This window comes from Protobothrops mucrosquamatus, unplaced genomic scaffold (genome assembly GCF_001527695.2).
Source record: "Protobothrops mucrosquamatus isolate PMUCROS unplaced genomic scaffold, P.Mucros_1.0 scaffold76, whole genome shotgun sequence".
NCBI classification, from domain to species: Eukaryota; Metazoa; Chordata; class Lepidosauria; order Squamata; family Viperidae; genus Protobothrops; species Protobothrops mucrosquamatus.
This window is the reverse complement of record NW_015386453.1, coordinates 261,783-284,176: the sequence shown is the minus strand read 5'-3', so window position 1 is coordinate 284,176 and position 22,394 is coordinate 261,783. Positions and strand designations below refer to the sequence as shown.

The following is a 22,394-nucleotide window of genomic DNA, read 5'->3' as shown; positions in this document are numbered from 1 at the left end:
TTAAATATCTTTTGTATTTTGATCCCCAAGACTTAACTCAAGATTTAAATCACAACATTTCTTCAAGCCTTCATGGACCCCCTATGATGACATCATGGCTCTTCCGGGATCTGCAGACCACAGGTTGAGAACTACTGCAAAACTTATATCCTGCCTCTTCTTAGGCTTCTAAGTACCTCTACATGAAATAAAAACATATAAGCCACCATAAAATAAAGATTCAAATCATAAAAATAAAACCCATTATATTGGCATCTAAACCACACGACAGTCCTCCTTGGATTGGCTGCATCCATTTAACTTCCATCCTCTGCCCTGAACCCCTGAAGGAAATGTCTTGAGGTCTTCCAGAAAGAGCAACACAACTTTACCGATATGCATTTGGGATGGGTGGGCAGGTAGAATTCCCCAGTGAGGGGTCTGCCATTGAGAAGGTCAGATTCCTGGCTCCCTCCCCTTTGATCTTTCCTGAAAGATGGTTTCTCAGCCTGTACCCCTTAACCTGTCTGATGCGGATAGGCAGACTCTGCCTGGCTCAGGTAGAAATGTTGGTATTGGTTCAATATTTTACTGCCATTTGAATTCCTACTTCTGAACAGAGAATTGAGCCTGTAGGATGTAGGACTGGGGAGAAGCAGTCAACAGTCCCACCAATCTGCCACCAACCCCACGAGACAACACCGTACGATCAATGGCATGGAAGGAAGGGCAGCCAAGGACACTTTCAAGTCTTCGTCCACATTATTTGGATATGGAAGGCCTATTTCCTACTAACTTGTTGCATGTTACTCAATTCCATTTTGTCGTAAAGATTAAACAGCTATGCACCCCCTCATAATATTTATAAACAGAATAAATTATTTCCTGCATAGACACACTGTTCCTTGTACATAAAGCTTCTCCAAACCAAAAGGCAAAAGGAATACAAAATGACCTTCATTAATAACCTTGTTCTATATATAGATGAGAATTGGCAGTTTTTTAAAAGGACTTCTGCGTAGAAGGACTTCTGTGTAATTTGTCCTTTCAATCTATTCAATTCCCCACTATCTTACCTGCGTACTGGTCACCTCCGAGTCCAAAACAATCATCCAGCTCTTTCGTTGCGTGAACCCACGTCTTTTGCTGAAGCAGGGAGAAGAACCCCCTTATATCGTAGACTTCAATCTCTCGGCAGACCCTCATCTGTCTCTCACATCATGCGTTCTGCCAGCACCAGGGAAAAGTGTTAAATTCCTTGTGCTTCACACTGTAGCCCATCAGGATATGATTTCCAGCTTCCTCTTAAGGCAGTCATAGAACTGTTTATAATAAGAATTAAAGGCACGGAGTGTGTTCCCTTCCCCTTGTTGCTCTCCAGATAGTTTGTGGAATTAACCCTTTTTCTGCATTCACATGATATTCTGAATTGTGGGCCAAGGAAATGGGTTGGGTTTTCACAACTTTTTCACTCTTTCACACATAACTAACCAAATGAGCACGTTGTGTAAATATAGCCACTGGGTCTTTAGCTATCAGGTGAAGTATATGGTATTTCTTAACTTACAACGGTGATTGTGACCAGACTTTCCATTGCACAATCACAATCATAATCATAGGGTTGGAAGAGACCTTGGAGGTCTTCTAGTCCAACCCCCTGCCCAGTGATGCGGTCATAAAGCAAAGAGTGGAAGAAGTGCCAGTCTGGGAAGGGAATTCCAGAGGAGGGTCATAGCCACCATATGATGCCTTCATAACTTCAGTTGGTTGCTGAATGAATGGTAAGTTGAAGACCTGAATGTAAGTAAATATATGTTTGTGTACACCTAGGTATCTATTCTATTTGGGAGATGAAAAGGACATTATCTAGAACACAGATGTCAAAGAGAAGGAAAGAAGGTAACAAGGGAAACTTAAAATCATGCTCAAGTAAACTTATCTAAGGTAGGAATATACGTATCAGCTAAAGTTTGCTCTGTTTCAATCTTTATTGGAAACAATTTCTGAAGGAAACATTAAGCAGACGATTTGGGAAGGCAAATTGGATTTACGTTCTCCATTGTAGGTGATCCCCTGGGAGATGTCTTCCGTTTACCCTTCTTTTGCATTTAAACATCCTATGCCCACAAGAGTTCTTCCACTCAGTTGATATATTTTTGCAGACTTTTCTTTTTAAGCAAGGAAAGTAAGTCTATCAGGCTTCGTTTCTTCCTAACATGGATCTGCTAGGAATGAAGCATCCAAATTTGCCTCCACCAGTATTCTTGTAAATCCCTACCTTAAATATACCATTCTCAAAATGTCCAAATTTATTTCCATGGAAAAAATGAAGCAAGCCTTGAGCACTGCAGTTCTCAGTGGGAACCAATATGTGCCCACAGCAACTCCTTTTGGCATTCATTAGGTTCCCTTCCTTCCTATTCATTTCTAATTTTGTGGTGTTTTAACTGGGAAGGGGAAGGTTCCTGGAGTTGACAGACCCTGATTTTGATCTTATTTGGGGCTTGGAAGGTAAGCAGTCTTGGGCTTGAATAACATTTGCATGGAAGACTACCAGAAATAGTAAAACTATAGATTAGACTAGGAAGTAGAAAAACATCTGGACAAGACAAAGGCAAAGAAACAGATGGATGAGCTTCTTTGCAAGACCTTATGCTTTCCTTCAAGGACATAAAACATATGGGGTGTTCCTCTGAGCCTCTGCCAAAGTGGACACGCTTCAGTTTCGTAGGGGCAAATCTGTGAATTGATTTTGAACCTCAGACTTTGTTCCTCACTTGAGCATAATTCCTTGGCCAAATTATAACTGGGGTCTTGGGATTCAATGAGCTTGGTTTTCTTCTTGCAGCTCTGGGAAACCAATATCCCAACATTTTAACCTTGAGCTAGACAGATTCTCCACTATTGCAAATTATTTTTGGACTCCTCTAATACGTTCTGGTCTAGGTAAGATTATGCTGTTTAAAACCTTTACAGTTTTAAAAAAGCAGTTTTGGGGAGGAGCAAAGCCACCTCCACCCTGATCTGTGCTCTTTATCAATTTATTTGGCTTTTAGCCTCATTAGCTTGGTGCTGGGAAAGGTGTGTTTTGCAAATAACTCTTTTGTGAATGGAAGCACTTTCTGGCAAACTCTAATAAATAAAATTTCCTTAAAATGTAAATGTCTCTCTCTGACCACAAATGGTGTGGATGTCTCTTTGCAAAGACGTACAGTGGGGAAATCTCCAGTGTAAATAGTTCTGAGAAGCTCTCTCCCCAGATCCACTCCTCCTTTGAAACCAATTGTTTTCACCAATGAGCCTAAAGTCTCCATTATGCTTGAATGCCAGTACTTCCACCTCTGTGTAAGGGGAGGTGGCCATTTTCCTTTTCATCTTTATTAGAACTGCATTGGAAAGAATATGAAAAGAGAAAACGGAAAAATAAGATGCGTTGGTGCTGATGAAGAGGAGCTGAAAGAGTCTCATGCTGACAAGGAAGTAATGTGTGGTCCTTTGTATCTCACCTTTTGGATTTTAGTTTAAAGCATGTTTATTTTCTTGATAGAATTTATGCAGTACAAATTGGTATTCATTTTACACTAGAAGACTTACCTTAGGATTCTTTTGTTTGCTGAAGCTGCCATTAATTTTTTTCCCTATATAAGTCCCAGGGAGAGAATCAATCACTTATATCTATTTTAAACCATGACATTCTTGGGATAAAAACCTTTTTGCAGAAAAGATGGGAGGCTTGGCTACACGGGTATGATAGATAGCACTGAGTGATGGAGAATCCAGCTCTGAATAACTGAACGTATAGAATATTTTTCCAGATCCTCACTAAACTTACTCTGTCTAGAACTGGCCCCTCTCACTGTGTTTTTTCTGGCAATGAGATAAACCAAATTACCACATTCAGTCCTGGCAAAGGATATCACATGAGTGGTAATTCCCAATAACTCAGTCTGTTGGCCTGGGTTGCTATGACTTTAACATAAAACACTGAACATTGGTTTAACTGTGGAAATCTGCAGATTTCTTTTCCTTTATGTGAACTTGTTATTTATGCAATTGATAATTTTAATCCAAAAATTTGTTTTATGCAAAAATGCTAATCAATTTGCACTGTAGGTCTGAAACATGTCAAAACTTCTTCTTCCCCAAAATCTGAATATTTTCCCACCAAAACTCTTTCTGCTCCCAGTCATATGTTTACTATTATGTTGTGCAATTGTTCCAGTTGTGTGTCCTGTTTCCTGCTTACTTCCATGGTTGAAATAGTTGTAACTTATTATGGAGTCAAAGCTGCATGAACATCTTGTCCAACAATCTTATCCAAAATACAAAAGAAAATTATCTGTCTAACAGCAGAAACAAAGCTGGACATATTATTGTACATTACATGTACCAAAGCTGGTGAATGCCCCTAGCCTAGGATAAACTTTTAACCTGGGCAAATCTACTATGGTGCTGTTCTTCAGGTGATTTCATAACTTCATTTTGATTTTGGGAGGCCTTTGAGATTTTAAAATGACTGATGACACGAATGAATAGTTTCAATCGTAATGCTCTTACTTTAAATAAAAAAGACAGCCATATGGATAATGTCATCCTGTAATTCAGCCACTATGTAGAACAAGTTTTTATTTTTAGTATCTTGCAGATTCCAACTCCTCTTTTTTTGCTGCTAACAGGGAATATGTTTTTCTGTCACTTATTGATAACTATTTCCTTTCTGTTTATTCTTTCTCTTGCTCTAATATCTCAATGGAATTTCACAACTGAATGTTCTAGATCAGGGGTAGGCAACCTTGGCTCTTTTATGACTCGTGGACTTCAACTCCCAGAATTCCTGAGCCAGCATGGCTGGCTCAGGAATTCTGGGAATTGAAGTCCACGAGTCATAAAAGAGCCATGGTTGCCTACCCCTGTTCTAGATCAACCTTTCCCAGCTTAAGGCTCTTTAGACATCAGTTTTCAAATTCTCAGAGGTTATAAAAAACAGGGAAGGACTAATATCCAAATATTTGAAGAACACCAAGTTGGGGAAAACTGTCCTAGTGGCCCTCGCTTCTTAGACTGTTATTTGTATTTTTCATTTCATGGATCAAAATATTTATGGAATATTTTTCATTATTGCTGCAAATCTTGCTTCATATAGTGATATAGAGATACATGTCCCTTCCAACTTTATTATTATTATTATTATTATTATTATTATTATTATTATTATTATTATTATTATTATTATTATTATTATTATTATTATTATTATTAAATGTTCCAAAGCCATCAGAAAGAGGAAAAGGGGAGAAACCTTCCTTGAATCCTTGGAAGGAAGTAATATTAGAAAAAGACTCAAGTTGACTCCTCCCTGGCTCACGGTTGCATAAGAGGAAGAGGAGGAAGAACAGAATCAGATTTGCAAGATTCTGTTAATGTAGCGTATCTCATAAAGTGGAGTTCTAGTCTTCTTGTGGAGTCTGTTCTAGACAACTTGTTGAATGGCTGACAAGGATCTCCAGAAGCCTGATATTTTTCACAGGATCTATCTGAAGCAATGAAAATTGGCCTCCAATGGTATGAAAAAGTTCATTGACCATTGGGCTCATGGACCATGAACCATTATCTGTATGGAATGTAAAATTATACAGACACACTTAAATGCAGTTAATTACAGGGCATGTGATTATGTTTGGAATTTTACTGACTGAGGTTTTTGTCCATTCCTCACAAAGTTGGGAGCATTTCCTGCTAGCAGTGCATTGCCCCAAGTTTATTTTCTCAGGCAGTGGAAACGTTCCCATGATTTTGTGTTTAAAGAAGCCTTTTCTTGCATTTTAATAACTAGCTGTTATTTATACTGGCTAGATGTGGTTGCTCATATTTCTTCTTCAAAGCAATTTTGGCTACGCCCTAAACTATCACTGTTTATATTCTTCTAACTCTAGCTTCAAATGGGTGTGTGAGAATTAAAAGTCTAGCAGCGAGATGGATGCAAACAAATTAAATTAATTAGTAAACAAAGACCTGGTAGTTATTAAGTGATCATTGCTTGCATTAGCTTTTTTTCCCCCCAAGTGGTTTCCCACAAATTCAGGATCTGCTTTTTTCAGATCAACCAAATGGGCTGAGAGCATGTGTGGACTAAGAAAATGACTGGTTCAAAGTCACCCAGCTGGCTTTCGTGGCTAAGGTGGGGCTAGAATTTACGGTCTCCTGGTTTCTACCCTGCTGTCTTAACCACTAAACCAAACTGGTTCTCATTTGTTTGTATCAACATGCCCATCTCTTATTAGTTTCCTCAAAAGAGAGGTGATTTTGGCAGCTCTTCGTGACAAAGTGCCCTTGCAGAAATATCTCTTTGTAACAATAGTATACAATCTTGCAGAAAGAAAAATGTACACAAAGGCATGGAAGTTGGGTTGTCCTCTGGTTCAGGAACAAATGAAAAAGTGAATGAATAAGCGAAAGTGACCCTCAAGTCATCTTAGACTGCAATTCCCATAATCTGCATTGACTGAAGCTAATGAAAACCTGATATGTGAGTGATCATGTCACAGTATTTTTATCTGCTCCAATCTCCTTTGTATCAGGCTACTCTAGCAGGTACAACCAAATTTAGAATTTGGGTGGGAGGGTTTTTATAGAATCTTGGCTGCCTTCCAAAATCCCCTAGTAGACCACAGTGTTCACATGAAAGACTTCATAGCTTCTGTCAAAACACGGGAATACATAGAAGAGAAAATAATTTGTGGATGACAAGAATCAAATGATCTCTTTGGGACACTTAACCACCATTCATCCTATTTTGGACTATTGCAGGAGACTTTTTTTATGAGAGTTGTAACTTGATGAGCAATAAGCACAGAAACAGAATGTCTAGCAAATAATATTCCTACAGGGAATGCAGAGGCACTCTTCCTAAAGACAATGAGGTCACTGGAACAGATGATATGATGCACAGCAGATGGGGAGAGGTTTGGCATTTTAGCGCCCCTCCTCCTCCTTCCAAAATGCTTTATGTAGAGCTGCCTTTGAAAGCAATGTGGAAACCGCAATTGATCCAAAATGTAGTAGCCGACTACACTCACAATAACCTGTGTAGTGCACATTATATTGGATTATGGTAGTCTTCAGATACAATTCAAGGTGTTGGTTTTATAATTCCCTCCATTAGTTTGGTTTCAGGGACCTTTAGGAGCATCTTCTCAATATGGAGCTCACCCATCCTCTACACTCATCCTGGGTCAAGCTGTTCATTGTCTCCTGTCTACATGGGATGGGACAAGAGGGATAGGATCTTGGAGACAATGTTATTCTATGGCTGCTCTCTTTGATGGAGCAGTCTATCCTGCCCATCCACCCCCAAGTTTAGTTGGCACTTATCCTTTTGGAAAGCTGTAAAAATAAAATTCTTTTAACAGAGCTTTTGAGAATCAACAATTGCTATTACTAGGATATGGGTTGGAATTGATGCTATTGATGCCATAGCTCTTTTGCCAGAGGACAAGGTTTTCTACCTACTTGGGGGTGGGGGAACAGTTTGTGATGTTGCAACAGTTGTGACTTTCCTTGGAGTAGAAGTTCTACAAGAGTCACTCATGCCCTTATGGCAGCAGAGGTGTATAGTTCAAGGACGTGAATGCTTGTGCCTTCTGTATGCAGATGATGCCATGTGGTTGGCTGAGAAATTGAACGATAGACCATATGTTGCTGCTAGGAGTATGAACTTGCATTTCCACATATCAAGGACAAAGGTGGTGTCATTTGATGGGTTAATGGGTTAGATTATTGCAAGTAAATGACTCCCAACATTAGAACAAGAAGGTAAATTGGTTAGTTGGTGAGAATTTATTAAAGGGGAAATGGACAGAAAAATATTAAGGCACATACATTTTTGTAGAACATTAGTGTGTTACAACTAGCAAATATTGGCAAAAAGGGAACAAAAGTACAGACATCCCATTGCAAAGCAGCAAATCATAAAAATCAGAAAATCAGTGATGGATATGAAAATACATGACATGCAGATACAGCAATACAGAATACAGGACATGCAGGTGAAGACATACATTTGCCCTAAGTCTCACAATTCCTCTTTCTACCTTCTTTCTCCCTGTTGAAAGAAAAATCTTCATCAGGGTCCAGTCCAAGCCAGGAATAAACAAACGGAGACTGCTTTAGGAAAGAAGGTTCTTGTTTATTGAGTTGCCAGAAACTTCAGTGATAGCAGCATATTCCTGGGGTGGCTGACCACATGGTGCTGGGAGAGGTGGGTTTTTAATACCTTCTTGGGCTTTTGTGTTTGGAGTTGTTCCTGTGGCATGAACTTTGACCTGAGGTTCAGTGTGCCCTTCTGGTATTCTAATGGTGGTGGGTTAATCCTATTATGTCCTAAAGGTCATGTCCTGCTTTCCTGGGGCTGTGGCTGATGGCTATGTCCTATGTTGGATTTTTTGGGGGTGAGGGGTTGTTGGTTCTAGGGATTTTTGTCATTCTAATGCCATCAGCTCTAAGTTTCCTGGCTCCAGTATTTCTGAAAGGATTATCAAATCTGCATTTCTACAGAGCTGGTTTCTGTTTGAGGCACAGAGACTTTGGGGGGGGGGGTTCTGCCTAAGATTTTCTATTATTCCTTTGGGGAAATATATTCTGCTTTTTTAATATCCCCCAAACATTTCTTTCTCTGGGGGGGTGGTGCTGTCTTCCTACATCCCTCTTCTCCTTCCATCTCTCTTGAGGCATTAACAGCTAAGGAAAGTCACCTACTGAGTTTCTACCAGTTATGTCAAAGGAATCCCTCCTTCAGCAATAAGAGCCATCTGTTCTTGCATCTTGGAAATGGGGTATCTCCTTTTGGGGCTGAGGCCTGAATCTAATAATTCTAATGTTTACATCAGATATATTGTGCCTTTTGACAATGAAAGCTTCTTGAAGATTTAGGCTGGAACTAAGACTAGGGCTTTCCTTTAAGGGCGGGGCTTTTGGTGTCTTAAGGCAGGGCCTTCTCCTGCTCACCTCCTCATAGTGTTGGTTTCTTCTGAGGCTGATCTATTATCCAATTACGTACTGCAAAACGGAAGGTCTTTTTTAGTAGAAACAGGGCTCAGATAAACAGGAAGATGCCAGCAGAATCTTTATCCCTTCTCATCATCAATTCTTCCCACACTAGATGTCTGTCTTCCCTCTCCAGAGCCCAGAGCAGCCTCCTGGGACAGAAACCTGAATCTTGGCCTTGCAATCAAGGACTCTAAATGTTTACATTTTGGTCATTCCAGATGCACTGGCTGAGGAGAACGGCACACATTTTCTCTTTCTGCGTTTATGCCTGACCCCCAGTTTCCCTGATCTGAGGGCTGAAGCTTGGCAGTCCAAACTTTGTGCTCTTTTTGATGAGTGGATCAGTAATTATGCATCCACCTGCTATCAAAATTCAATAGAGATGGAGGGATCCACTTTAGAACACTCCCTTGTCAAGAAGAGGCTGGAGCAAGGGGCAAGGACAGCAATGTCCTTCAGGACATCGATCCTAGGATGACAGTAGAGGAGACGTTTGCTAGACATTTTCATGCAGCATTGGACAAGAGGTACAGATTGCAATGTCTTCAATAGGCCCTTCTTCTGTTTTCTTCCATCTCTCTCACACAAACATGCACAGAGAAATTAGGCTGGAAAAAGCATCTTTGGCTTGATTGCACTACAGTAGAGCAGTGGTGGGATTCAAATATGTGAACAACCGGTTCTCTGTGTGGATGCCGCTTCCGGAAGTCCGTTCTGGGCCTGAGCAACAAAAAATTAGCTACCGGTTCTGCCGAAGTGGTGCGAACTGGCTGAATCCCACCACTGCAGTAGAGCCTTCCGTTTGAGAGCAGCCTTACAATCACTTGAATAATAAAAATGTCTTGGCCTGAATATTTAGTGAATTCTACAGTTGATATTGTTACACAGAAAAAGCTAATAATATTTGTATGTCATTTAGAATTAAAAAAAACCCCTCATGAATCAGCCTAAATTCCATTCTTGGGAGGGAAAAGGTTGCTTATGGTGTGATTTGGAGCATGTCATTAGTAACATCTCTTGCATAAACAATCAGTAGTCATCAGAAATGTGTGGTAGGTGATTATCATAAATAATGATTGTAAAGCAAAAAGCATGGATGGAGATCACACACTCTAATCGAATATAATGTAAAATTTGTAATTGTAACATTGTAATGTAAAATTTTGCATTAACGTATGGGTCATTAGAACTTTCCCAAGGGCTCCATTGCATGTATTAGGCTCAAGCAGCTCCCTTTGTAGGGTAATTCATGCTCCTCGATTCCAGATCAAAAGATAAAATGTCATCAGGGTAATTTTCTCCTTACTAAAGTGGGACTTGTAGACTAGTCTTGAAATCTTTCAAATTGGGCAAAGTTGTTCCTCCTTGCTATGCGTGCCTATTCTATTCTAGAACCTTTTGGCTTTTGACTCCTGTGCTTTCTAGACTAGAGGGCTTCCTTTCTTGGTTTGATACACCCAGACGCTGTTCATTTTAATGAACTTTAAATTTAAAAAAATAGGTCAGCTTTAGTTTTTTTACATGGTCACAGCAACTACCTTTCTAAAGTGCCTCTCTAACATGTTGGGCTTTGCATGGCCTTCAAGCCCAGAAAAGTTTGCATGTTTCTGCTATAAACCATGGTTTGTAAGCCATAAACTGTTAGGTTTTGTGGTATCCTAAACCATAAGAAAATAAATCACGTTATGGTTTAGTGCAATGTATTGTCTCCCTTGCTGCATATTCACAAGGCAAATTTGGAAATTGCAAAGCTGGTGGTTTAGCTTTCCAAACTTGGTGCTCAAATATGGTATTCATTAAGTAAATAGATTTAATGTATCTGACATTTTCTTTTTTATTGCCTACTTAGCTTAAAACTTTCAACTGACTATCTCTGAAATTTTAGATGACTTACAAAAAAAATCACAGAACAATGAAAACCATCCTTTCAATATACATCTAAAGTACAAGCTTCAATTTTAATTACCATCTGCTTTTTTTAAGCTTTCTTTTTCATAATATGAGGGCAAAAACAAACTCACAACTAACTCATCTCTATCTGCAAAGTCATTAAACAGCAGCATTGAAGATGTGATTTTATACTGGCTCTCTTACATTTCCATCTCATTTCTATTGCCTGTATTGACTAGGCTTAAAAGCCACCCACAACCATACTAATGGTCAGGGCTTTTTTTCTCATAGAACGCCCAGAACGGAGTTCCGGCACCGTTTTTGGGATGGAACCTTGTAGAGTAGGCAAGGCTGGTTGTATGACATGTGTGAGTTCTGGCACCTTTTTTTTTTTATAGAAAAAAAGCACTGCTAATGGTAAGATGAAGAAATGGAGACATGCTGCTCAACATTCCAGACAAATGGCTGCCCAGTCTCTTTTTAAAAGCCTCCAGTGATGAAGTACCCACGACTTCTGAAGGCAAGCCATTCCACTGGTTGATTGTTCTCACCATTAGGAAATTTCTCCTTAGTTCTAGGTTGCTTCTCTCCTTGATTAGTTTCAATCCATTGCTTCTTATATTGCCTTCTGGTGCTTTGGAAAACAGATTGACCCCCTCTTCTCTGTGGCAGCCCTTCAAATATTGGAACATTATCATGTCACCCCTACTCCTTCTCTTCACTAGACATACCCAATTCCTGCAACCCTTCTTCATGTTTTAGCCTTTAGCCCCTTAATCCTCTTTGTTCTTTTCTGAACTTTTTCCAGAGCCTCATCTTTTTTATAATATGGTGACCAAAATTAGATGCACTATTCAAACTATGGTCTTACTAAGGCTTTATAAAGTGGTACTAATACTTCACGTGATCCTGATTCTATCCCTCTGTTAATGCAACCTAGGATTGCATCGGGTTTTTTTAGGCAACAAAACCTAACAGATTTTACACACCTTGAGGCTGCCTTTGGATGGTGTTGGAATAAGGGGAGAAAAACTACTTTAGCCCAATGGATGACCCAAGCCTGTCTCACTCAACAGGCTCGGGATAAGAGGAAGGCAATGTCATGCAGACACAATAGAAAAGAAGATACTTTGTCACAGCATCTTTGTGTCATTGTTAGGTGAAATGGAGAAGGCCTTCAAGAATTTTGTATCTTCCACCTTTCTTTTCATTCCATGAAAAAAATAGCTGTATGATGTTATTTCATTTAGTAAGTGTTAGAACCTCAGTACCAACTTTGTAACACCCAGATCTCAATTTTTGATGATATACCTGACTGAGTTTGAAAACCCTAAGGCAGCCCATATTATATCCCATTTATTCTTGGTATTCAGCAGTAACGTCCTCGTAGCAATTCAACGACTCTTTTGGTTGAGTGAATTACTTCTCAGCCAGGACATTTTCCTATTCCCAAAGACTAGCCAGGACAAATGGCTTGTGCTGCTAAGAAGATTCTGAGGAGGCAGTGCTCCCATTCTGGTTGGGCAAGGAGAGAAAGATGTCATTATGAGCACTAAATATTTGAAGCAAAATATGAGAAGCCCTTAAAGTTGGAAAAGATTCTCTCTTCTTCTTTCACATCATCAAAAAGCAACCCCTTTGGGATGATAGCCAGCAAATAGGCCACCTTGAGCTGGGAAGCAATCAAGCTGAAGTTGTCTTAACAGACCATTTATTATGCTCAGGGGAAAGGTGGATGTGAATAAATCAATAACACAGAGCAGTGTCTAAAAGTAAAATGTGAATCCCACACAAATGGCAGCAGTACTGGTTCCCTTCCCCCCCCAACACCCCTGATCTATTATTCTCAGCTGGGTGAACTGTTGTGCAAATCAGAAGCTTGTGTTATGCTGCTGGCTATGCAACTTGAAGCAGACTGGCTTTTCCAGCTTCCTCTGGTCGGCTGAGAAGAAAGCGGTAGCTGAGACGTGGCAGTAGTGCTGCTGTTACTAGAGGGTTTTGGGGTTTTTTTTGTTTCTTCTTGCTATAGCGAGGAAGAAGCCAGTAGCAGATTCCAGACTGAAGCAATCTCAGGTTACAGAAGAAACATGGAAAACAATATTTGGAGGGTTCAGGATGGCTACATTAAGGCTTTCATAAAAAAGAATGCGCTCTGGTACCCAAGTGCCAAAGGCAAAAAAACCCAAACCAATGAGATGTGTAATGCTTTATGGAAAGTTCTGAGAAGGATGATTTGGGAAAGGATTATTAGGTAAAGTCCAAGTCCTTTCTCTCCCATTTATTTCTTCCCTCAGGTGAGAGCTGTTCTATAGATGAATGAAGCAGAATCACTAATAGGTGCCAGAATGAACAAAAAGAACAAGAAACTCTGCTGGAGGACAACCAGAGCCAGCTTCTCCTGTCCTTCCACTTTCTCATGCAACTGGCTTGGGACAGTAATTCTTGGACACTCATCCTTAGATCTCCACCCTAGATCAGCAGTGTGCTTATATTTTGCCTGGCAATTACAATTGCCCTGTTGGGAGTAATAATCACCGCTCACTCTTCACCCACAACTTGAGTTAAACAGCTTTGGTTCCATCCATCTTTTACGCTGAGTTCCCAATTTACTCAAGAAGCCTTCTCTTCTTGAGAGGTCCCTCATTTCTCAGGCTTCCATTGAAGCTGAGCCAGCAACTTGTCTGTCCTCTCACTCTTCCCATGAATTCCAAAAGGATAGCAGAATCAGGATCAAAGTGAGCAGGTAAGCCAATGATGTATTCGGCCGTCTTGTGGCTTCCAGGGACTTCCAAGGAAAATGCAGGAGGTGGTGGGATGGGGGAGGAGAGAAGCTTATGGCCAGGAACTTTCACTCCATGTCTTCTGGGACTATTTCCCTTCGTGTTGCTGGGTAGAGCAATGATTTGGAGAGGAAGCATGGGCACATGAGTACAAAAGAGCGAAGGAATGGGTTGCGATATGAGGTGCCAGCCCCAAATTGAACATGGAGGGCTGATCAGACGAATGGTCTTTGGGAAGCACCTTTTAATTGCTTTCACTCTCCCCAAATGGGAAAGAAAAGCCTTGGGTTCTTGGAACCTCAGCAGTGGCCACCAACAGGATGCCAGTGAAGGAGACCTAGTTATTGGCCAGAGAGAATAGCAGTCAGACAACTGCTCCATCAGTCAGAGGGGGTCACCATTCAGGTTGCTCCTGCTTTTCTTGCGTTTTGTCTTGGCTGAAGGGGAGGGGAAGTCCAGAGATTCCAGGCGGAAGGGGCGCGGCTGGGGCATCTCCAAGGTTTGGGCAGAGGGAATAGATATCAGGCTGGAAGTCAGCATGGAAGTGCTGCTGTTCAGTAAAGGAGGCGAGTTGTGGGAAACTGCAGAGGGAAAAACAAAACAAAACGAGTAGTTTAATTTCAGGAACACCAACAACAAAGCCTCACTATCCATCCTCCATCCTCCTCAGGAGAAATTTGTCCAAATGTCTTGCAATAATGCTCTATGTTCATCTTGTGGGCAAAGGCTCGTTAAAATTTCTGTACAATTATGTGATATATATACAAGTAGTCAACAATAGTAAATGGGACTGGAATTTCAGTTGCTAAGCAACATGGTCATAAAGCGCAATGTCACATGACCACATCACTTAGCAACAGCAATCCCAGGAGTCCCTGCTACTGTCACTAACTGAATCCCACCGGTTGTTAAGTGGGGGGGGCTCAAAAATTTTCCAAAGGTTTTCTGAACTTGGCAGACCTCGAGGAGTGCAGGGCAGCAGGGACAGCTGGATCTTTGTGTTGTGGTGCTGGGATGGCAGGCCATGGTGTAGGGCTTGAGGCAACATTCGGTGGTGGCAGTACTAGGGCTGAAGTAAGGTAGTGGCAGCCAGCTGAGACTGCTCTGCCTCTGATTCAGTCCAAGTGGCACCATTGCCAAAGAGTATCACTGTGGAGGGCGCCCAAACGGGCAGAGATGGAGAGGGAATAGGTGGCTGGGTGGAGTTGAAGTGCCCCTGTAGTCATAAGTGCAGGCAAGCTGCCAAGTACCTTAATTTTGATTATGTGGGGGGGGGGGATACTGCAATGGCTATAATGTCAGGGACCTGGTCTAAGAACCATTCATTCAGTGCCACTACAACTTCGAACCCTCGCTGGACAAAAAGTGACTAAGCGAGGAATACTTGTAATGAATAATGGAATAGTTTAAAGAATAATATGGAACTGATGTCATGATTTCTCAGCCCTCCCATAGAAGTACAACATCTGCCAGTCTTGGGGACAGAGAAAATGATTTCTTCCCCCAGGACAGAAATGTTAAGGGGAAAAAAAAAGAATTTCTCTCTTTAGATGCCTCTGAGATTCTGATGAGTGAAATTGTAGTACTGTTCTGTAAAACTATTCAACACATGTGAGATGGTCTTAAGCAGGCAGTTTCCCAGAGAAAAAATATAAAGAGCACCTGAAGGCATTTACCTAGACTCTTCCTGGGGTCAGCATTGAGAATCTGGCTGGCTCGTTTTGAGCGGAAGTAATTACTGGCAATATTTTCACTGTCACTCTTACTCAGCATCATCTTGTAGCGGTCTTCTTCTGGCTGGGGACAAAGACAAGGGACTACAGTACCAGTTTCTCCTCCTACACTTCAAGGAGAATCACAGTTTTTCTAATTTTAATAACCAAGGCTCAGATTCCAGTTGACCTGAAACCTCTGCCTTATCTTTTCAACCTCCAATTTATTCTGCTATATTGTCTCCAAATGAGATAGCAATGGCAGTTAGTGGAGGGACTAGAAACTTTTGATTGATTACATGGTAATCTGCCCTGAAATATTATTATTGATCCTTATTATAATGATAATGATAATGATGATAAAGTTGGAAGGGATCTTGGAGGTCATCTAGTCCAACTCCCTGCTCAGGCAGGAAACCCTCTACCATTTCGGACAAATGGCTGTCCAGTTTCTTCTTAAAAACTTCCAGTGTTAGTGCATTCACCGCTTCTGGAGGCAGGTTGTTCCACTGGTTAATTGTTCTAACTGTCAGGAAGTTTCTCCTTAGTTCTAGGTTGCTTCTCTCTTTGGTTAGTTTCCACCCATTGCTCTTTGTCCTGCCTTCAGGTGCTTTGGAGAATAGCTTGACTCCATCTTCTTTGTGGCAGCCCCTGAGATATTGGAACACTGCTATCATGTCCCCCCTCGTCCTTCTCTTCGTTAAACTAGACATACCCAATTCCAGCAACCGTTCCTTATATGTTTTAGCCTCCAGTCCCCTAATCATCTTTGTTGTTCTTCTCTGTACTCTTTCTAGAGTCTGAACCTCTTTTTTACATTGTGGTGACCAAAACTGGATGCAGTATTCCAAGTGTGGTCTCACCAAGGCATTGTAAAGTGGTATTAATACTTCACGTGATCTTGATTCTATCCCTCTGTTAATGCAGCCCAGCACTGTGTACTTTGTCCCCTGCTTATATCCTACCTCATCCCTTTTGTGGCTTTCTGAGATTGCAAATTTTCAGCTTTGAAAAGAGTTGGCCATGGAACCAGCAAGCAGAGTGTAAGGGGACATCCTAGGTTATTGGGACATTTTCTTAGAGGCTATAAGATAGTGGGTTTAATAAGGGAAGGCAACCCAACCAGATCAACCCAAAGCTACTATTGCCAGAAGATGATAGTAGCAATCAATCGATCGATCGATCGATTGATAGATTGATTGATTGATATATTACAGGTAGTTCTCAACTTACAACTACAATTGAGCCCCAAATTTCCATTGTTAATTTGGATGACGTGGCCGTAGGGATGCTGCAATGGCTGTAAGTGTGAAAACCAGTCACAAGTCACTTTTTTTTCAGTGCCATTGTAACTTCGAGCAGTCATTAAACAAAAGGTTGTAAGTTGAGGACTATCTATATAGAGATTGATAAAACCTAGGACCTGCCTAACCCCATCCTATCAGGAGGGGAGTCAGAAAACATCTGTGCTATGAGTGTATGCATGCACATATGTGCACCTGGGAGGTAAAATAGAAGGAAAGGACTTCAGATTAGCAATCTCTTTAAAGAAAGAGCAGGCCAGACATAGAATGTATCCTTAACTCTGCATCTACACGCTAGTGCCCCCTTGTGGTCAATAGGTCTCTGAGTACTGAAGAGACAATGCCACTGAACTTGGACTTCCAAGAAACATCTACAATTTATTCTCATTAGGCGTTGAACACCCTTTTTCAACTTACCACTGTCACCATCTCCCCATTCTCTGCCGATGAATTCTTCTTGCCCGCCTTAGTCAATGACAATGATGAAACTGCTGTGAGAAAAACAACAACAGTGCCGTATCAGTACCCCAGGCCCATATTGTGCCATTGGGAGAGGGCAAGGACATCCAGTGGACACAACACACACACACCAACTTGCTTCAGTTTACCTTTGGAATTATTTTAGAGTGTTTTATCATTAAACAAAACTTGAACATTCTGCAAAGCAAAGCACCATTTTCTGTTTCTAAGAACAGATCTGTGTTCCCTAAGGACAATCTGAGGTTTTGGAAACAGGCCTTCCTGCACAAAAGCAGAAACAGAAGGTGCGAGAGATCATGATATGGGCCCCAGAGGGCTAGAGAAGGGAGCACACTCTTTAGTTTGCCTTCTTATAAATGGCAATGCAGGCAATAGCAGGGTTTTTGTGAATGTTTGGGAAGCTATGAAAGCCTATTCTAAACTTTGGGGTGGAGTGATGGTTCAGTCCCTGTTGGATTGGTGTGTGTGTGGGGGGGGGGGGGGAGATGTTTTATCTGTTATCTTTGAGCCATCCATGTTCTCTTTTTTATTTTGCTTTTTCTTACTTTTAATTCCAAGTCATCCAGAGCACTTGGGAATCAGGCAGCCTTTAAATTGGATAGATAGATAGATTAGATAGATAGATAGATAGATAGATAGATAGATAGATAGATAGATAGATAGATAGATAGATAGATAGATAGATAGATAGATAGATAGATAGATAGATAGATAGATAGATAGATAGATAGATAGATAGAGAATGCCACTTGCTGGTTCATAAAAATAGGACTTTAACTATGCTTTAGACATAAACATATGGCAAATAAAAATGCTCAACTACACTAAAAACTCTCCTAATTCTAACCACTCTCGGTGACAGATTTCCAGATTTCATTTCAGTTCCTGGCCTGTTTTTTACTTATTATTATTAAGAGCCATGGTGGCGCAGTGGTTAGAATGCAGTATTGCAGGTTAATTCTGCTGACTGCCAGGGGTTCGATCCTCACCAGCTCAAGGTTGATTCAGCCTTCCATCCTTTTGAGGTTGGTAAAATGAGAACCCAGATTGTTGGGGGCAACATGCTGACTCTGTAAACCACCTAGAGAGGACCGTAAAGCACTGTGAAGCGGTATATAAGTCTAAGTGCTATTGCTATTATTTGAATAAATCCTAATTGACTAGATCAGTGGTTCTCAACCTGTGGGTCGGGACCCCATTTGGGGTCGATTGACCATTTCACAGGGGTCGCCAAGCAAGGCTGTCCGCCATTTTTTTTGTCCACCATTTTTTTGTCCACCATTTTTTTCCCCTTTTCCGGCGGGTGCCTTACCTCCCTTGGGCTGGGCCAGCTGGTGGTCGGCCTGCTCCGTCTCTGCCGCTTGCCAGCTACACCTCGGCCGGCGCAGGGGGCCGAACCACGCATGCGCGGTGCTCCCGGGCAGGGAAAGTCCTTGACTCATGACCGGTTGGGTAGTCCTCGACTTACGACCGGTTTAGTCCTCGACTTACGACTGGTTTAGTCCTCAACTTACGGCCGGTTTAGTCCTCGACTTACGACCGGTTGGGGTCGCGGCATTAAAAAGGTTGAGAACCACTGGACTAGATTGTCTTAAATCACAGTCTACAATCCTCAATGGCCACATTCGCCCAGTAAACCAAGCCAAAGCCAAGTAGTTCATATTTGGGATTAGCATACAGGTAGTCCTCAATTTACAATTGAGCCCAAAACTTCTGTTGTTAAGTGAGGCATTTGTTAAGTAAATTTTGCCCCATTTTATGACCTTTCTTGCCACAGTTGTTAAGTAAATCACTGCAATTGTTAAGTTAGGAACACAGTTGTTAAGTGAATCCGGCTTCCCCATTGCTTGTCAGATGGTCGCAAAAGGCGATCACGTGACCCCAGGGTACCACAACTGTCATAAATATGAGTCAGTTATCAAGCGTCTGAATTTTGATCATTTGACCATGGGGGATGCTGAAATAATCCTAAGTGTGAAAAATGGTCATAATTCACTTTTTTCAGTGCCGTTGTAAATCAACTGTTGTAAGTTGAGGACTATCTGTACTATATCAATTAGGCCAGGCAATTGGTGGGATGCATTTGCATAGTCTAGCGAGTTTTTTTCTTGCCTGCGTTGGGAGTCTGGAGCAATTCTATCCAGAGGATATTGCAGTGCCTGGAGCTTCTCTTACCTGCAGGGAGGCTGGTCTTCTGAGTAACAGGGTCTGGGATTTTCCAGGAGCCCGATTCCTCATCCCAGGTGGACTCCCGCTTGATTTTATCAAAATTGCTATAACTGCAGTCCCGTCGTATTAGAGGCTGCACTTGGTCCAGGAGCTGCTGGAAAAGCAGGAGTTCCCGCTCCTGGCGGCGGATGGTGGCCAGATAATCAATCCTTTCCAATTCAAACTCTGAATGTAGATCTTTGATTTCAGTCTCAGCTACCCGCAGCTGGGAAGGAGAGAATCGTTGGGTAAAAGTATAATAATTATTTTATAATAAATGTAATATATGTTCCACCCTGGGTAAGACAATGGGCACGCGGCATCACCATGTACAAAGCCAAAAGATAAACATCTGAACGTAATACTAACAGATAGACAGTGCTTTTTCTATAAAAAAAAAAGGTGCTGGAACTCACACACGTTATACAACCTGCCTTGCCTACCCTACAAGGTTCCATCCAAAAAAGGTGCCGGAACTCCGCTCTGGGCGTTCTATGAGAAAAAAAGCCCTGCAGATAGATATCAATTCTCTAAATCAAAATGGCTGGCTTTTCTCTTGAGAAGAACTGCAAGGTTTAAGAAAATACAAGCGTGCTGTCCTTATCAGAAGCTATCAGAAGATTGGCTTTACATACAGAAACATCACTGGGTGGCTTTGCACTTGACAACTGGGCATCCGGAACATATGGCCATGAAAAACATAATGCTTCTTAAACAAACAAGCCTAGATAGAGAAGAATGACAGTGCAACTGGTGTAGCCCAACACATGGATCAGGACCAATGAAGTCCGCTTATGGGTCCCGACCTACGTATGTGTTGAAAACCAGTGCTTAAAAAAAGGAGATTTTTAAACTTGTGCACTTCCAGCCATTTCATACTGGAAATGGACTGGAAATAAATAAAAGTACAGATGCATCTAACTGCTTCGGAAGGGGAAGAAATCACCTTTTCCTTTATCTTTTCCAGCAATCGACTTTTGGCTCGCACTTCCTCCTGGATAGAGTCATAGACGTTGAGTAGGACCCAGTCGCTGCTGTCCTCATCGGATTTCTGCAGAGCCTCCAGCAGCTGCTGCTTCCGTTCATCTGCAATTTTCTTCCGACGTGTATGCTTTTCCTTCAGATCTTTGTTCTTGGCCTGTTCTCCTCCAACCACCTGCTGCTCTAGCATCTGCAGTCTAAGAGGCCACCGAGATTCATCTTAGCTTTAGGCACGTCTTTTAAAACCATTTCTAAACTCAGGGATCCTTTCTACCACGAGAACCCCTGAAGTCTGCAGCCTCTGTGCTGTGCCATGGAAAAACCCACTAGGACTGGACCACCCACGGCGGGGAAAAAGTTGAAGATGGCAGGCAAGTTGTTTTACCATTTCAGTGACTTTTGTTACTGATCTTGAGGCCGCAAAATATTTCAGCAACTCCAAATGGATAGGTTGGAAGTGAATGAACTAGCACAGTGATGGCGAACCTTTTAGAGACCGAGTGCCCAAACTGCAACCCAAAACCCACTTATTTATCGCCAGGTGCCAGGTGGGCGTGGTCCACTGAATGGGCATGGCTGTGGTGGTCATGGCAGATTGGGTGGGTGTGGCCAAGGTGGGCGTGATCATCTCAATGTTGCTCGTGGGGAGGGATGCCTGTGGGGGCCGGGCAAGGTTGCGGGAGATCCAGGGAGTCTCTGGCAGGTGGGCCGGTAGGCACAAGGCTTGTCCTGCGTGGTGAGGCGAGGCAAGGCGAGGCAGGGTGGGGGTGCCATTGTCACAGGGCAAGGTGAGGAAGGGGCTGGGGCAGTTGCTGCCTGACACCATCGGCCCCTGCACACAGAGGGCAGTGAGCGCATGGATGCTGGGATGCATCCACAGCCATGTGGGACCTTGGCAAGATAGCGGGTGGCTGGTTGAAGAGGGATGGTTGCCATCTCCGGGGCATGGCACGCGTGCCCACAGAGAGGGCTCTGAGTGCCACCTCTGGCACGCGTGCCATAGGTTCGCCACCACTGAACTAGCATATGAGTAAGAGCATTTCACCAAGGCAGCGTTAAGTGCTGCTACCCATTCGCCTTCGAGTTGGCAGAAAATTATACTGACATGAAATTGACAGTATCTGTTGTTGCCATCCCCTATCCTGCTTCCACTGCTGCTTGTTCAAGTCACTACAGTCACCTAAAGTATAATGGGTTTACACATTGTGGGGCTGCCCTTGGATGGTGGCAAAATAAGGGGGAGCTCTACTTTAGCCCTAGTGCAGCTGAGAATTATTTCAGTCTGCCTCACTCATAGGCTGAGAAAGAGACGAACACAGTAACATCAGGGGGATGCTGCAGAAAATAGATTTTGTCGGGGTAGGTTTATGCTGTAGTTAGGTGCAAAGGAGGAAAGATCCTAAGGATGGGCATCTGTTTTCACTCCCAGAGCTGTAATCCTTCAGAAGTCAAACAGCATTCTAAGACAAGAGCCAAAAGATAGCAGTAGAAAAGGCAGAGCCCAAAATGGGAGGTCCTGCTTCTTTTCTCCCTCTCTTTTTTCCACCTCCCCATTTTTTCTTTTCTCTTCTCATCCTCCTCTTATCTCTCTAACATTAGAGAAGGAAAAATTTCTTTTTAACCAGAGATGTGATCTAGTTGCTCAGTGAAATTAGGTGAAAGTTGCATATCTCATTCAAACAGCAGTATGTCTACCCCCTCTTGTTGATTTTTAAAGGTCCTCTTTTAATGAATCGGAGCAAAGCCGTGACCTGTTATTCTGAACATAGCAAGGGAGAAGGAGGCCCCACCTCCCTCCTCTTTTCCTCTGCTGAAGCCTGAGTGTTGTGTTCTTTTGTATTCCCCCCCTTAATCCCCTATGCGCATCCTGATCACCCATTAAGGGTGATTGCCCTTCTCCATCTGCATACAGTTTCATGCCCGTTGCTGGTTGGCTAACTCGCAACGGGGTCTTACCAGCCAATGGAATTGTGTGATTACGAGCCAGGGGAATCCCATAAAAGAGGGCTCCCCTG

At 42.2% G+C, this 22,394-nt stretch overlaps 1 protein-coding gene across 1 annotated transcript in view; it reads right to left on the bottom strand.

Moving 5' to 3' along the window:
• Positions 1-14,078: 14,078 nt before the first annotated feature.
• Positions 14,079-22,394, bottom strand: part of KIF17 (kinesin family member 17) — a 37,270-nt gene continuing 28,954 nt past the window's right edge. Inside the window, exons 10-14 of the mRNA XM_029283399.1 lie at positions 20,345-20,576; positions 19,366-19,624; positions 17,128-17,201; positions 15,371-15,491; positions 14,079-14,275 (exon numbers count right to left, since the gene is read on the bottom strand). Coding sequence (XP_029139232.1) covers positions 14,079-14,275; positions 15,371-15,491; positions 17,128-17,201; positions 19,366-19,624; positions 20,345-20,576 — 883 coding nt within the window. The remainder of the gene's footprint in view (positions 14,276-15,370; positions 15,492-17,127; positions 17,202-19,365; positions 19,625-20,344; positions 20,577-22,394) is intronic.